Source organism: Dipodomys spectabilis, unplaced genomic scaffold (genome assembly GCF_019054845.1).
Source record: "Dipodomys spectabilis isolate Male_0828 unplaced genomic scaffold, ASM1905484v1 ptg000299l, whole genome shotgun sequence".
Classification (NCBI taxonomy): Eukaryota; Metazoa; Chordata; class Mammalia; order Rodentia; family Heteromyidae; genus Dipodomys; species Dipodomys spectabilis.
In genome coordinates this window covers 2,569,415-2,582,351 of record NW_024870976.1, presented here as the reverse complement: position 1 = coordinate 2,582,351, position 12,937 = coordinate 2,569,415, and the positions used below count along the sequence as shown (strand labels likewise).

General features: G+C 46.4%; 1 protein-coding gene and 1 non-coding gene across 5 annotated transcripts in view; both read right to left on the bottom strand.

Moving 5' to 3' along the window:
• Gnb1 (G protein subunit beta 1) overlaps nucleotides 1-12,937 on the bottom strand; it is a 71,989-nt gene that overhangs the window by 11,927 nt on the left and 47,125 nt on the right. For all 4 annotated transcript variants that reach the window (XM_042701944.1, XM_042701942.1, XM_042701945.1 and 1 more), the window contains exons 4-5: nucleotides 10,765-10,803; nucleotides 9,174-9,280 (exon numbers count right to left, since the gene is read on the bottom strand). In XM_042701944.1, the coding sequence (XP_042557878.1) occupies nucleotides 9,174-9,280; nucleotides 10,765-10,803 (146 nt within the window). The remainder of the gene's footprint in view (nucleotides 1-9,173; nucleotides 9,281-10,764; nucleotides 10,804-12,937) is intronic.
• Nucleotides 5,861-5,965, bottom strand: LOC122127403. The gene has a single exon (XR_006151140.1). It is a non-coding gene; the product is annotated as a small nucleolar RNA U13 (small nucleolar RNA).

Here is a 12,937-nt window from a genome sequence, read left to right as displayed (position 1 = left end):
GGAAGCAAAAGGAAACTGGAACTTGGTGAGCTCAGTTCTAATGTGATTCAATGCTATATTTGCTTGGGACAAAGTACACAAAGAAAGAGCTGGGAAGGTGACTCAGTGGTAGAGCGCTTGCCTTGCATGCCTGAGGCCCTGGGTTCGATTCCTCAGCACCACATAAGCAAAAAAAGAAAAAAGCCGGAAGTGGCGCTGTGGCTCAAGTGGTAGAGCGTTAGGCTTGAGCTGAAGAGCTGAGGGACAGCGCCCAGGCCCAGAGGTCAGGCCCCACGACTGGAGCCAAAAAAAAAAGGTACACAAAGAAGGAAGGAAGGAAGGAAGGAAGGAAGGAAGGAAGGAAGGAAGGAAGGAAGGAAGGAAGGAAGGAAGGAAGGAAGGAAGGAAGGAAGGAAGGAAGGAAGGAAGGAAGGAAGGAAGGAAGGAGAAAAGAAAAAAAAGAGGGCAGGGTGGGGGAGAAGATGGGAAGGGAAAACAAAGGAGGAGGCAACAATTCTTTTTTTTTTTTTTGGGGGGGGTCCGGTCGTGGGGCCTGAACTCTGGGCCTGGGCACTGTCCCTCAGCTCTTCAGCTCAAGGCTAGCGCTCTACCACTTGAGCCACAGCGCCACTTCCGGTTTTTTTCTTTTTGCTTATGTGGTGCTGAGGAATCGAACCCAGGGCCTCGAGCATGCAAGGCAAGCCCTCTATCACTGACTGAGCCACCTTCCCAGCCCCGGAGGCAACAATTCTTGATAAGAAATGTACTCATTACCTTGCCCATGTAATTGTAACCTCTCTGTACAGTATTTTCACAATTAAAAAAAAAAAAAAAAAAGAGGGCCCAGAGGTTGCTCAGCAGTACAACGCTTGCCTAGCACACATGAAACCCTGACTTCCATTCCTTAGTACCACATAAGGCTGGAAGTGGCACTGTGACTCAAGTAGTAGAGTTCTAGCCTTGAGTGAAGGTCGCTTAGGGACAGTCCTCAGGCCCTGAGTTCAAACCCCAGGACTGGTAACAAACAAACACACACCAGAATATCAGGAGTAGTGCTGTGGCTCAAAGCAGAAAGGCTCACAGATAGCACCATGACACTTCCTAGACTAAACTAAGTCTGCAATCCAAGTTTCTACTCCGCTCCACCTGGATGCTGTACTGTACCTCACCTGGCAAGAGCGGCAATGAGCTGTTTCATGACTATCTCCTTGCTCTGAGCAAGAATGCTAAGTGTGGGATCTATGTTCTGAGAACTCACTTTGTACTTGCAGATTTTTTTTTTTGGCCGGTCATGGGTCTTGAACTCTGGGCCTGGGCACTGTCCCTAAGCTGCTCAAGGTGAGCGCTCCACCACAGCAGCATTTCAGGTTCTTCTGATGGTTTACTGGAGATAAGAGTCTCAGACTGGGGCTGGAAAGGTGGCTCAGTGGTAGAGCGCTTGCCTTGCATGCATGAGGCCCTGGTTTCTATTCCTCAGCACCACATAAGTAAAAAGAAAAAAGCCGGAAGTGGCGCTGTGGCTCAAGTGGTAGAGGGCTAGCCTTGAGCTGAAGAGCTAAGGGACATCTGAGCCCAGAGTTCAGGCTCCACAACCAGACCCTCCCCCCCCCCAAAAAAGTCTCAGACTGCCTGGCGCCGATGGCTCACACCTATAATCCTAGCTACTTAGGAGGCTGAGATCTGAGGATCGAGGTTCAAAGCCAGCTTTGAAAGTCTGTGAGACTCTTATCTCTAATAAAACACTAGAAAACTGACAGTGGCGCTGTGGCTCAAGCGGTAGAGAGCTTGCCTTGAGCTGAAGCGTGCAGGGATGAGGATTACAGGTGTGAGCCACTGGCGCCCAGCTTGTACTTACAGAATCAAGACAGAATATTGCAAAAGGACAGTATGACTAACATGGAAAGGAATTTTAGGTATCTGGAAAACAAACAGGCTAGAATGATTCTGGGATACACAGCTACTCAAAAGGAATCCTGCAGAGCAGGGAGCCTACAGAATATGGTGTTCTCAAGAAGAACCTTGCATGCCAGCGCTGGTGGCTCACTCCTGTAAGCTACTCAGGAGGCTGAGTTCTGAGGATTGTGGTTCAAAGCCAGCCTGGGCAGGGAAGTCCATGGAGTCTTATCTCCAATAAACCACTAGAAAACCGGACGTGGCACTGTGGTTCAAGTGGTAGAGCGCTCGCCTTGAGTTGCTGAAGAGCACAGGGACAGCACCCAAGCCCAGAGTTCAAGCCCCACGACCGACAAAAAAAAAGAAGAAGAAGAAGACCCTTGCAATGGCTTGCAAAGCTACATCACTGTCACAATGAACAACAGCGGGGCACAAGTGGCTCAGGCCTATAACTCTAACTATGCAGGAGACTGGGTTTCTGGGGACTGAGGCTCAAAGCCAGTTGGAGCAGAAAAGTTTATGATATTCCACATCCAAAATAACCAGTTTAAAGCTTGTTTGGTAGACTGGAGACATGGTTCAAGTAGTAGCACACCAGTCAGTCCAGCAAGCTGAAAGCTCAGAGGTCCTCCATTCAAACCTTGGTACAATAAAAAATAAAACAAAATAGCCAAGTGCTGGTGGCTCACGCCTGTATTCCTAGCTACTCAGGAGACTGAGATCTAAGGATCATGGTTTAAAGCCAGCTCTGGCAGGAAAGTCCAGCAGACTTTTTTTTTTTTTTGGTTGGTCGTGGGACTTGAACTCTGGGCTTGGGCGCTGTCCCTGTGCTCTTCAGCTCAAGGCAAGCTCTCTATTGCTTGAGCTACAGTGTCACTTCCGGTTTTCTGTGGTTTATTGGAGATAAGAGTCTCTTGGACTTTCCTGCCCAAGCTGGCTTTGACCCTGGATCCTCAGATCTCACCCTCCTGAGTAGCTAGGATTACAGGTGTGAGCCACCGGGCGCCCAGATTCCATCAGACTCCAATAAACCACTTAGGAAAACAAAAGTGGTGCTGTGGCTCAAGTGATTGAGCACCAGCCTTGAGCTGAAGAGCTCCACAGCGCCCAGGCCCAGAGTTCAAACCCCATGACGACATAAAAATAAATAAATAAACCACTTCAGTACTTTGGCATAAAATACATCACAGAGCCAGGCACCAATGGCTCAAGACTGTAATCCTAGCTACTCAAGAGGATGAGATCTGGCAATCAAGTCCAAAGCCAGCCCTAACAGGAAAGTCCATGAAACTCTTATCTCCAAGTAACCAGCAAAAACCAGAAGTGGAGTTGTGGTTCAAGTGGTAGAGTGTCAGCCTTGAGCAAAAAGCTCAGGGATAGTGCTCAGGCCCTGAAATCAAACCCCAAGACCAGCACAAAAACCAAGCAATCAATTAAATCAATCAATAACATAAGTAAATAAAGTGTAGGTAGCAATCCTGTTGCTTTGAAGATACAACTTTTTTAGTAGTTAGTATTAGAAATGGTACCCAAGGCTTTGACCATGATGCCAAGTGCTCTAACACTGAGCAATGCCTCCAACTGCAACAGTCTATCTACAGGATGTTCGGGGCACTCGGGGTGGTTACACAGCTTCTACCCACCCCTCCAATGATTCTTAGCGCCAACTCCTCCATTCATGTTCTCTCACCCACACACCACAGAACCATAGAAGGCACAACTCTGCTGCTCTGCTCCTGCCTGGTCCCTCTGAGGTTTTGAGCAGAGTATCAGGTCACCTTCAGAGCAGTCCAGGGTCAGTCAGCTTAAAAACTGCTGACTGGCTGAGCTGTGCACTCACTGATCCTCTGGAAGGTGAGAGGAGACATGCCTTCCAGTAACCCCAGGTCAGGTGCTCTTCCTTACCCTTACTTAGAGCAGGTCCCATACAGTCAGCATCCTGTGCCCTAGCACTGATCCACCCTCCCAAAGGAGAAGCAGAGCAGGAGGAACCCCAAGGACAGAGAAAACTGCCCCAGGCCAACACCTCATTCTTCTTGGGCCAGGGTTCTCTCATAGTCAGAGAGCTCCTCAGACCTTGAAGAGGGAAAAAATTTATCTACATGACAAAAATTGTATCCCAAATGTTATTTAAAAACTCAAATTTTAGCCAGGCGCCGGTGGCTCACGCCTGTAATCCTAGCTACTCAGGAGACTAAGATCCGAGGATCGGGTTCAAAGCCAGCCCGGGCAGGAAAGTTCATGAAACTCTTGTCTCCAATAAACCACCAGAAAACTGGAAGTGGCGCTGTGGCTCCAGTGGTAGAGCACTAGCCTTGAGCTGAAGACAGCACTCAGACCCAGAATTCAAGTCCCATGACCACCAAAAAAAAAAAAAAAAAAAGAACCCTCAAATTTGAGGGCTGGGGGAGCGGGGGGAGGATGGGAAGGGGAAACAAAGGAGGAGGCTACAATGCTTGATAAGAAATGTACTTATTATCTTGCCCATGTAATTGTAACCCCTCTGTACAGTATTTTCACAATTAAAAAAAAAATTTGAGGGCTGGGAAGGTGGCTCAGTGGTAGAGTGCTTGCCTCACATGAATGAGGCCCTGGGTTTGATTCCTCAGCACCACATACACAGAAAAAGCCTGAACTGGTGCTGTGGCTCAAGTGGTAGGACACTAGCCTTGAGCTGAAGAGCTGGGGACAGCACCCAGGACCAGAGTTCAAGCTCCAGAAATGGAACACACACACAAAAAAAGCAGGATATATATTACTTTGGTGTGGAAGGGTTTGAACTCACGAGTCACACAGCTGAGCCCCAGCTGACCTTCTGTGTGCTGTGTATTTTTGAACAGGTCACTCCCTCCGCCCCGACATGTGCCTACACAGGAGTCTGCCCATTTCAGACTTCCTGTTGTGGCTGGGACAACAGGCAGCGTTGCTGTGACCCCCAGGATCTCAGCCTCCACATAACCAGGCTGACAGGTGTGGGCAGAGGGCTCGGCTACTGAGAAAGGAGCCCATAGACTTTTCTGTTTAGCTTTAGACTTAAATCATCCTGACATAGCTAGAAATGTAGGTAGGCGCCACTTGCACCCAGCTGAAATCCAGGGCTCCACTTTGATGTTTTGGTGGTTAACTAAAGAATCTCATGGACTTTCCTGCCTAGCCTGTCTTTGAACTACAATCCTCAGATCTCAGCCTCCTGAGTAGGCAGGATTATGGAGTAAGCCACCGGTGCCCAGTTAAGATTACTTTTTATATATTTCAACATATACACACAAGTCACTCACTGATGCACCTCAGTTGGAAAAACAAACTGCTAGCCACCACAATAATTTAACTGTCCATATGTCATACAAATGAAAACATACCTGCAGTTATGAATATAGCCTATGTCATGAAAAAGAAACTTTTTCTTTTTGGTGTTTGAGACAGCTTCTCTCTGTATAGAGCTCATGATCCTATTACCATTGCCTCCCACCACTGCTGAGATCTCAGCCGTGCACATCCATATCTTTCAAAGCAAAAGCAGTTAGCAGTATCAGTTCTAACATATAATCCATTTAAGTCAATGTACCAATTAAAATTTTTATGTATTTCACTGTAGTGCTATGACAACAAATGAGATCTGTGTGCCAGGGTACTTGTGCACAGCTGTTAAGATTCACCATTGCCATAATATTTATTAACTCTTGGAGGAGGCAGGCATGTAAGATGGCCACACTAAATATAGTTCTGCTTTTTACTCTCAATCTCAGATTTTTATCTATTTTTTTGGGTTGGTCGTGGGGCTTGAACTCTGGGCCTGGGCGCTGTCCCTCAGCTCTTCAGCTCAAGGCTAGCACCCTACTACTTGAGCCTCAGTGACACTTCTGGCTTTTTCTGTTTATGTGGTGCTGAGGAATTGAACCCAGGGCCCCATACATGAGAGGCAAGCACTCTACCGCTGAGCCACCTTCCCAGACCCTCAGATTTTCCTTTTTTTTTTTTATTTTTTTCACACCAGATGGGTAATATGCCCATGTTGTAACAAGGTTTAGAGGAGGCACATGTCACGCAAACAGGTGAGAATCCAATCATCAATCATCATGCTTATGAACCGGATTTTATTTTTATGTTTTGCCTTTTAAAAAAAATTATGGGGCTGGGAAAGTGGCTCAGTGGTAGAGCACTTGCCTTGCATGCATGAGGCCCTGGGTTCGATTCCTCAGCACCACATAAGCAAAAAGAAAAAAGCCGGAAGTGGCGCTGTGGCTCAAGTGGTAGAGCGCTAGCCTTGAGCTGAAGAGCTGAGGGACGGCGCCCAGGCCCAGAGTTCAGGCCCCACGACCGGACCCAAAAAAACAAAACAAAACCAAACAACAACAACAAAAAAAAACAAATAAAAAAAATTATGCTAGGCTGGGTGCAGGTGGCTCAGGCCTATAATCCTAGGTACTCTGGGGGCTGCAGATATGAGGATTATGGTGTGAAGCCAGCCTGGACAAGAAATCCATGAGATGCTTAGCTCCAACTAATCACCAGAAAACCAGAAGTGATGTTGTAGCTCAATGAGCAAAACAGCTCAGAGATAATACCCAAGCTGTGAGTTCAAGCCCCATAACTGGAAAAAACTAATTAAAAAATTTTAAATGTGTGCTAATACTAGGACTTGAACTCTCACTTGGCTTTTTCATTCACCGCTGATACTCCACTACTTGAGCTATGCCTATAGTTCCGTGTGTGTGTGTGTGTGTGTGTGTGTGTGTGTGTGTGTGTGTGTGTGTGTGTGTGTGTGTGTGTGTGTGTGTGTGTGTGTGTGTGTGTGTGTGTGTGTGTGTGTGTGTGTGTGTGTGTGTGTGTGTGTGTGTGTGTGTGTGTGTGTGTGTGTATTTTTGGTCAGTCATGGGGCTTGAACTCAGGGCCTGGGTGCCATCCCTGAGTTCTTTTTCTCAAGGTTAGCACTCTACCACTTTCGAGATTTTCCTGCCTGGGCTGGCTTTGAACTGTGATCCTCAGACCTCAGCCACCTGAATAGCTAGGATTACAGGTATAAGCCACCAGCCAAGGCCCATAAATTATTTACTTATTTTTGCCAGTCCTGGGGCTTGAGCTCAGGACCTGAGCACTACCCTTCAGCTTCTTTTTGCTCAAGGTTAGCACTCTACCACAACACTACTTCTGGGCTTTTTCTGTGGTGCTGAGGAATTGAATCCAGGGCTTCATGCATGCTAGGCAAGTACTCTACTACTAGGCCATATTCCCAGCCCCATAATTTTAATTTTTAAATGGCAAGAATTATATTTATTTATAGAGTACACCATGATTTGATAACCATTTACGTTTTAGATTGTTAAACTTATTAATTTATCCATCATTTCCCATGCTTATTCATTTTTGTAGTGAGCATATTTATGTTTTGTTTTTTTTTTTGGTCCAGTTGTGAGGCCTGAACTCTGGGCCTGGGCACTGTCCCTCAGCTCTTCAGCTCAAGGCTAGTGTTCTACCACTTGAGCCACAGCACCACTTCTGGCTTTTTTCTTTTTGCTTATGTGGTGCTGAGGAATCGAACCCAGGGCCTCAGGCATACAAGGCAAGCGCTCTACCACTGAGCCACCTTCCCAGCCCAAATTTTTTTTTTTTTTTTTGGTCCGGGCATGGGGCTTGAACTCTGGGCCTGGGCGCTGTCCCTCAGATCTTCAGCTCAAGGCTAGCGCTCTACCACTTGAGCCACAGTGCCACTTCCGGGTTTTTTCTTTTTGCTTATGTGGTGCTGAGGAATCGAACCCAGGGCCTCAGGCATGCAAGGCAAGCGCTCTACCCCTGAGCCACCTTCCCAGCCCTGTAGTGAGCATACCTAATCTTTCGGCCAGGTGAGTGGGGTGGCTCATGCTTATAGTCTGAGTTACTCAGAAAATAAGAGTTTGGGGCTAGGAAGGTGGCTCAGTGGTAGAGCGCTTGCCTTGTGTGCCTGAGGCCCTGGGTTCGATTCCTCAGCACCACATAAGCAAAAAGAAAAAAGCCGGAAGTAGTATTGTGGCTCAAGTGGTAGAGCGCTAGCCTTGAGCTGAAGAGCTGAGGGACAGCACCCAGGCCCAGAGTTCAGGCCCCACGATTGGACCCCCCCCACCCCCCCCCAAAAAAATTGTGGATCCAATAAACCATCAGAAAACTGGAAGTGGTGCTGTGGCTTAAGCGGTAGAGCGCTCGCCTTGTGCTAAAGAGCACACGGATAGTGCTCAAGCCCAGAGTTCAAGCCCCATGACAGAGCAAAGAAAAAAGAAAAAAAAAAAGCAAAACCCTATTGACATACTTACTGAAGGACTGTCTCAAGTAGTGGCCCACCTGCCTAGTAAACACAAAATCCCAAATTTTCTGAGCCAGTGTGTGTATCCTCTTTCCTATTCTATTCTGATTGCTGTCATCACTAAAAACATCACGCACTCATCTGCAAATGAAATTGTATGAGACCCTCTGTAGAACAAACTAAAGATAGAATCTTTTGTTCTCTGGCTGTTTACCAGAATAAAGAAAAAGAAAGCCAAGCAGAAAATTCCACTGACAACTGAATGGGAAACAAGCAGAAGATGGGCCCAGTGGGAGGACGGTGACAGCCACTAGTATTACATATGCCCCCGGGCCTGCCACGGAGAGGCCAACAGAGTCCACATGCCCTCAGACCACTCATCCTCCATGCCAGGCCAGCTCTAGCATTCTGACCAAGGATCTTGGAGCTACAGGAACAAGATGGGAAGGGGAGGAACCAGGGGAAAGGAGAACAACTTCTTCCCGAGGGGTGTCCCAAGAGTAGCCTGCAGGAGAGCTGGGAGTATGAGGGTCCCGAGAGGAAAGGGAGGCAAGGAGCAAGGAGGACAGAGCTGGTGGCGGCAAGAAAGTGCAGAGCTGGGGTAGCTGGTGCCTCATGCAGAGCTGGGATCACATGCCTCTTTTGGGTGGTGAAGACAACAGCAGAGCCAGGCGCCGGTGGCTCACACCTATAATCCTAGCTATTCAGGAGGCTGCGATCTGAGCATCAGCCAGCCTGGGCAGGAAAATCTGTGATACTCTTATCGCCAATAAAAACCACTGGAAAACCAGAACTGACATTGTAGCTCAAGTGGTACAGTGCTCGCCTTGAGCTGAAGAGCTGAGGGACAGTGCCCAGGCCCAGAGTTCAGGCCTCCCGACCAAAAAAAAAAAAAAGACAACAGCAGCCAGCTCAAGCCCTGCATGGAGCTGTGGACAGAATCTGTGGCTGTGCATGCTAGACCTGGCTCAATTCCAAACTTGTATTATATACTAGAAATCAGAACAGTTTGCAGGACCATGAGTACCTGGAGTCTGTGCCCCAATGCATGGCATAGATCTTAGCCAGGTGTCCGCGCAGTGTCCTTCGGGTACGCATCTGGATTCTTCCCACTGGGTCAATGTTGTTTGTGATCTTAAAAATAAATAAGAGTTACTACAGGTTAGCATCGGCAGCTGCGGCTCTGCTTTGGTGATATCTTGCTCCCCACCCGCTCTGGCTTTCTAACCCTGACCCACCCCAGGACCCTTCCCTTTTAGGACACCTACTACTGCATGCACACGCCAGGACAGCTTCAGACACTGTCTTCTTCCTTTTTTCACTTCTCCCCATACAGGTCTAACAGGCCTGGCTCCTCTTACCCCTCACAGAATGCTCACTCAACATGAAAGTAACTACACTGGCTAATTTTGTATAATCACTGCCACAATCATTGAGCAGTGCGCCCACTCCCCTACCCCGATCCCAGGCAAACACCATCATCTACACTGTCTCCAAGGATATTTCTCCATTTTGGAAATTTCATACGAATGCAATCAGAAAATGCAAAACCCATGTAGTCTGCTTTTTGTTCTTTCATCAAAATGCTTCTGAAGGCTAGCCATGTTGTAGCATGTTGCTGCTGCATTTCTTTTCATAACTGAGTAATATTCCATTACATGGATATATTATAATAATAGGAATTCTGGACTTCTTCTACATTATAGCTACCATGGAGGCCTTCAGTAAAAACTTGGTGCACAGCGTCACCGCAACATTGACAATTTTGCTTTCTGTGGTTTCAGTTACCCATGGTCAACAGAGGCTCCAGGGTTAGGTAATTTATGAATTTACAACTCTGTTCTGAGTTGCATGATACTTGATGCTGACCCAGTCTGCCCCACCCACCCAGAATGTAAATCATTTTGTCCACCCCCTTGCTGTGAACACACCACCTTTCAGCTGTTCAGAAGCTGACTAAGACTGTTAAGACTCCAGCAGTGCTGCAGCACCCCCAGACCCACAACCTGTAACAATCACCTAATTTTATCTTGCTATTCCCCAGGCTTTAAAGCCTGGTAAGATATCTAACAGCGTATGTCCACATAACTATTACAGGACATTGTCATGACTTTATCTTAGTTATTATTAATCTCTTCTGGTGCCTAAATTTACAAATTAAATTCTTTTCGAATGTAGGGAAAAACATACTATCTATAAGGTCTAGTGCTATAGGAAGGTCAAGCATACACAGAGAGCTTCCCCAAAGACAAGGGGACAAGATGACTGTTTGAAAACCAGTTTTCAATTCTTCTGGCATATCTATCTAGCAGTCAGACTGCTGGGTGATATGGCAATTCTAAGTTTAACAGTTTGAGTAACTGTCAAGCTGTCAAAAATTGCAGTGTTGTCTGAGAAAAATGTCAAATACTTTAGACAAAAATGGTATCTTAAGACTACTTCCTCTATGCTAGGAAGTAATCCTTAAAGGCCAGAGAAATAAATTCTGGTTATCTGTGCCTATCACCACAATGACTTCCGAATGAAAGGTGCTGGCAGAGCTTTGTGCTCCACTGCACAGGAAAGGCACAGCAAGCCCATTCCTGCCTGCCTAGCCTCTGCCCAAGCAAACAACTTACCTGGGAGAGAGTTGCATCTGCACAGGCTTTTCGAGCATCCTAAGAAATAATGACAAAAGGAATTAGTCATGATTCTCACATCCAACCCCAGGCCCTCAGCCACCAAAGCGTCAGAGGGACTCCACAAACTGTGAGGGTAAAAGCAGAATGTAGCTCTTATATACTTCACTGATGAGAATTTTCTTTTAAAGTACAAGGAAAATAATCTTATTTTTAAAAAGCAGAGTGTGTACAATGATGGAGCACTCTTTTCAAAACTTCCTTTTTTGGCCAGGCACTGGTGGCTCACACCTGTAATCCTAGCTACTCAGAGGCTGAGATCTGAGGATTGCAGTAGAAAGCCAGCCCAAGCAGCAAAGTCGGTGAGATTCTCATCTCCAGAAGAAGGCCTGTGACAGAGCATTAGCCTAGACAGTGCCCCAGAACCAGCACAGAAACAAAACAACACAAAACACTAATGCTCCCTGCTCTTGCCCAAGGCCAGTAGAGGTGGAGACAACAACAAACAAAAGCCTAGTAAAAACAGACCCATCTAAGACACGCACATTCCTTATCCAAACAGGGCAATGCCCTAGGAACCCCACTGAACTGTGGAGGCAGAGGCTGCCTTCCCACAGGGCACACCCATTTCCCTTCTCACAGTCAGGCTGAGGTCAGGTGGGGCGAACGTGGCCCAGGAAAAACAGGATCAAAACACCTGCTATTCAAGCAAAAAACAAACAAACAAAAACAGCACTAAAACTTTGTCTTTGAGCCAAACAATCATTAAATCCAAGTTATAGGAAAAGAACAAAGGAACCAGGAAGAGACAATCAATCCCAATGTGATTTTCTGGTTGATGCTACCTGTCAACTATCTTCTAGAAGACCTATCAATACAGTGATGTATGATGTTGAGATATCCCATACCCAGTGAAATTTCTATATTAACAGAACATGACTGAAGTGCTGGAAAATGAGTCTTAAGGGCTGAGGCCTAACACCTGCACAGCAAGCACAGTATCTTAGGTTCAAACCCACTAACACAAAAGAAAAAAAGTACTGAAATCCAAAACAGCATACATTATAAAGAAAATTGAATAGCTTTAAAAGTTTCAAAATCTGGCCTGGGAAGGTGGCTCAGTGGTAGAGTGCTTGCCTTGCATGCCTGAGGCCCTGGGTTCGATTCCTCAGTACCACATAAGCAAAAAGAAAAAAGCCGGAAGTGGTGCTGTGACTCAAGTGGTAGAGCGCTAGCCTTGAGCTGAAGAGCTGAGGGACAGCACCCAGGCCCAGAGTTCAGGCCCCATAACCAGACCTCCCCCCAAAAAATTTTTTTTTCAAAATCTGAGAGTAGGAATAATTTGAAGGAGAGAGACTTTGACAACTTCCATTAGGAAAGATGTTTCTATGATGCTGTTGTCTGATCAGCTACTTCTGAAGTGGCAGCCAGCCACAGGAGAGCATCCTCCACGCACAGAGTGTCTCCGGTAAACTGGCTCACTTATGAAGCAGTGATAACACAAAAGTACACTGAAATGACCATTACTGTATGAATACAGCAAATCTTTAGATTGCAAATTCGTCTTTGGTTTGAAAAAAAGTAACACAAATGTTTATTTTGCTGTTTTGCTTTATGTGTGCTGGTCATGGGCTTGAACTCAGGGCCTAGGCATTGTCCCTGAGTTTTTATTGCTCAGGGATAGTGCTTTAGCACTTGGGCCACAGCTCCACCAGTTACTTTGAGGTAATTAATTGGAGGTAAGAGTCTTAGGACTTTCCTGCCCTGGCTGTCTTTAAACTATGATTCTCAGGTCTCAGCTTCCTGAGTGGTATGAGGCTGCTTTCCTAGGAGGATCATACTTGTTATCCCAAATATGTATCAAAATAAAAAGGCTGGAGGCATGAATCACAAGTAGGACACCTGCCTAGCAAGCATGAAGGACTGAGTTTAAACTCCACTTTCATAACCACATCCACACTATGTGTTAACATGATATTTGAGATATTAGATGAGATGAAAATTTTCAAGATGACCTCTACTTGTTTCTTTGTACATTTTAATTGTGGTAATGAAAACATGTAAAGCCAGGTGCTGGTGGCTCATGCCTGTAATCCTAGCTACTCAGGAGGGCCGAGATCTGAGGATCAAAGCCAGTTCAGGCAGGAAAGTCTCTTGAAACTTTTATCTCCAA